Source organism: Acyrthosiphon pisum, chromosome A3 (genome assembly GCF_005508785.2).
Source record: "Acyrthosiphon pisum isolate AL4f chromosome A3, pea_aphid_22Mar2018_4r6ur, whole genome shotgun sequence".
Taxonomy (NCBI): Eukaryota; Metazoa; Arthropoda; class Insecta; order Hemiptera; family Aphididae; genus Acyrthosiphon; species Acyrthosiphon pisum.
Genome location: NC_042496.1, coordinates 10,826,518 through 10,829,168, shown reverse-complemented (window position 1 = coordinate 10,829,168; position 2,651 = coordinate 10,826,518). Strand labels below are relative to the sequence as shown.

General features: G+C 27.9%; 1 protein-coding gene across 2 annotated transcripts in view; it reads left to right on the top strand.

The window, feature by feature from the left end:
- The window catches only part of LOC100569254 (juvenile hormone acid O-methyltransferase), a 9,417-nt gene extending 7,049 nt beyond the window's left edge, over positions 1 to 2,368 (top strand). For both annotated transcript variants that reach the window (XM_016804125.2, XM_003244251.4), the window contains exon 4: positions 1,483 to 2,368. In XM_016804125.2, coding sequence (XP_016659614.1) covers positions 1,483 to 1,658 — 176 coding nt within the window. In that variant the 3' untranslated portion in view covers positions 1,659 to 2,368. The remainder of the gene's footprint in view (positions 1 to 1,482) is intronic.
- Positions 2,369 to 2,651: the final 283 nt, after the last annotated feature.

Below are 2,651 nucleotides of genomic sequence, written 5' to 3'. Positions count from 1 at the left end.
CTTCTAAATTTGATAATAGGTCAATTCACTCAATTTTTAAACTAAGAGAGCTACATGTGTTCTGCTCAGCGTACAATTTTCTAAGTCACAAATTTGTAAGACGGAGACAACACATGCGGATGTGGTGTCCTCTTAATACCTAATTATTGGGGCTCTAATCTAAAATCTAATTTAATGCACTAAAAAAACACTAGAATATGACGAATGAAACTATCTTCAAATATGCAGTTAAAAATCTTTAATTATAAACAACAACTTTTAAATACCTATGAACAAAAAATCATAATTTTTTTAATTTATCAAGAAAGCTTTATCTTGTTCTAATATTTTTAATTTCAAAATTGTATGAATAAATACAATTTTTTCTTTATACATTTTTTTACTTTATATATTATATTATGTATATTATATTTGGCTGATAAATAATATAGAATGTTAATAATCTATTTATATAATAATTATTATTTACCCTTATCAAAAATCTTTTATAATGTATGTAATATTAAATATGAGTTGTATACTATATAATTTCAAAGTTATATTGTTATTACTTATCAAATTACCTATAATTAATTAAATTTCATTTTTGTAGCTAATTCTACATGTTCAATCTCATTTTTTGTATCTAATTCAACTGGTCAGTCTAATTTTTTAATAATTAGTCTGTGACACAATTTTAACTTTTAATTTCTATTAGATGTGGTACTTCTGTGTTTAAAACCTAACCTAAACTTTGTTTACTCTTTCCTTTTACCCATTAAATTGTAATATGTTATTCTTTTACTAGTAAAAACTCATCTAAGTACCTCATTTCAAATTCTTTAATAAAACTTCCATTTTTAGATTTTTTTCTTTGTTATTTAATATAGTATTGGGTAGAATATTATATCATAGGAGTGTATGACACATATTTCAACCTAATGACTATTATTTGGCAGAACTTTCTTTAGGTTCTGGTCACAGAATCTGAAGTAAAAAGTTATTGATATTTAATAAATTAGTTTTCTTTAAAAATTATATAATAGCTTTTATTTTACTCTATACCTGATCATTACTTAGTTTATAATGAGCATATTATGACCATGTTCTATTCCAGTGGTTTCTAATCTAACTTTTCACTAAAGAGGAAATAACTATAGAAGTAACTTGACAAGCATTTACAAGTGACGCTCATCTTTTTTAAATTGCATTGCCTTTCTATCCTCCTAAACAGTCTAAACAACTTTGGTTTGCGATGCTGAAACATATTTAAGATTTGGCCAGCTGTAAAAAGAAGGTTAGAGATCCATGTTATGTATCATTTCTTACAAACAGCTCAAGACTCACAATATAGAAAGGGGGCCCTTACCTGTTACCATAGTATTAAGCTACTAAATAACCCACGTATTAAAAGTTTTCAAACATTTTTGTTACAATGCAAAAGTAATTTTTATTTTTATTGTTTCTTGAACATTATTAATCTTATTTATTTGTGTTTATTAGGTGCCGTTAAAGCCGTAGATGTTATGTACAGTATTTTGCCACAACATTTGCATGACAGATACTCGATGCATGTTAAAGATAAAATATGTGAGAGACAAATGGTTCAAATATGTCCAATTACAGGAAAAATAATCAAGGCATATCTTCCTATTACTGTGCATGCTGTCAAAGATTAAAATTTTAAATAATTAAGTAAAAATCCTTTATTTATATTAAGAGTTCTTCTCGGATGTGCGTTTTTACTATAGTTGGCACCATTTGATGTTCCTATCAGTATGCATAACAACCACATTCGGTGACTAGTTGAACAATTGTCTTACTGAACTAAAAGAAAATCGGTTGCTGCCAAGAAATATTCTTAATGTCCATTGACTACATATTATATAAGAAACAAACAAATGTAATTGTTAGACTAAGTTACAACATCATACCTAAAGGAATATTTATTTTTAACTGTTCTTAAATATAATTCAATCACTTCATTATCACAATACCAATTTTAAAGTTTTAAAAATATATTTTTTAGTTATTAAGAGGGAGGATGCCTGCCTTCATATTTTGTTGTTCTGTCTTTCAAATGCATTGCATTTGCAATTCATTCTCTGCATTTAGCAATTTCTTTTTTGTTTGTAGGGGGGGGAACAGTTAGTTGAAACACATTTTGTATGTGTTGCAAGGATTTATAGCTAGAAATCCCAGGTGGTCACCCATCCGGGAGCTAGAAACACCGGCTGATACGTACACTCAGAGCATTTCCGCAGTTGAGTGTATGAACCGCGCCACACCAACCCACATTAACAGTATTCCAGTTCAAAAGAAACATATTTTTAATATTATATAATATGTTTATAATTATATGTAAAATAAATAAATAGTTTAAAAATAACAAAGTTATTTTTGTTGCATTTAAATTTATTTCTTGGAAAAATGATGTCCTGTTTAAGTATTAACAAACTTTTACCTTTGCTCTTTTAAACACTATCCCCAGTATAGGGGGGGGGGGGGATTACTTAAAAACAGAAAAAATGATTCTGCGTAATGAGTTTTGTCTACGTTGTGCATTGGCCAAAGGGTGAAAACAAATAGTGCACTGATATCCTCTTAAGTCATAATATTCTTTTTCTATAAATTATTACATAGTCCTATAGTTGATAGACGAGATTAGTAGA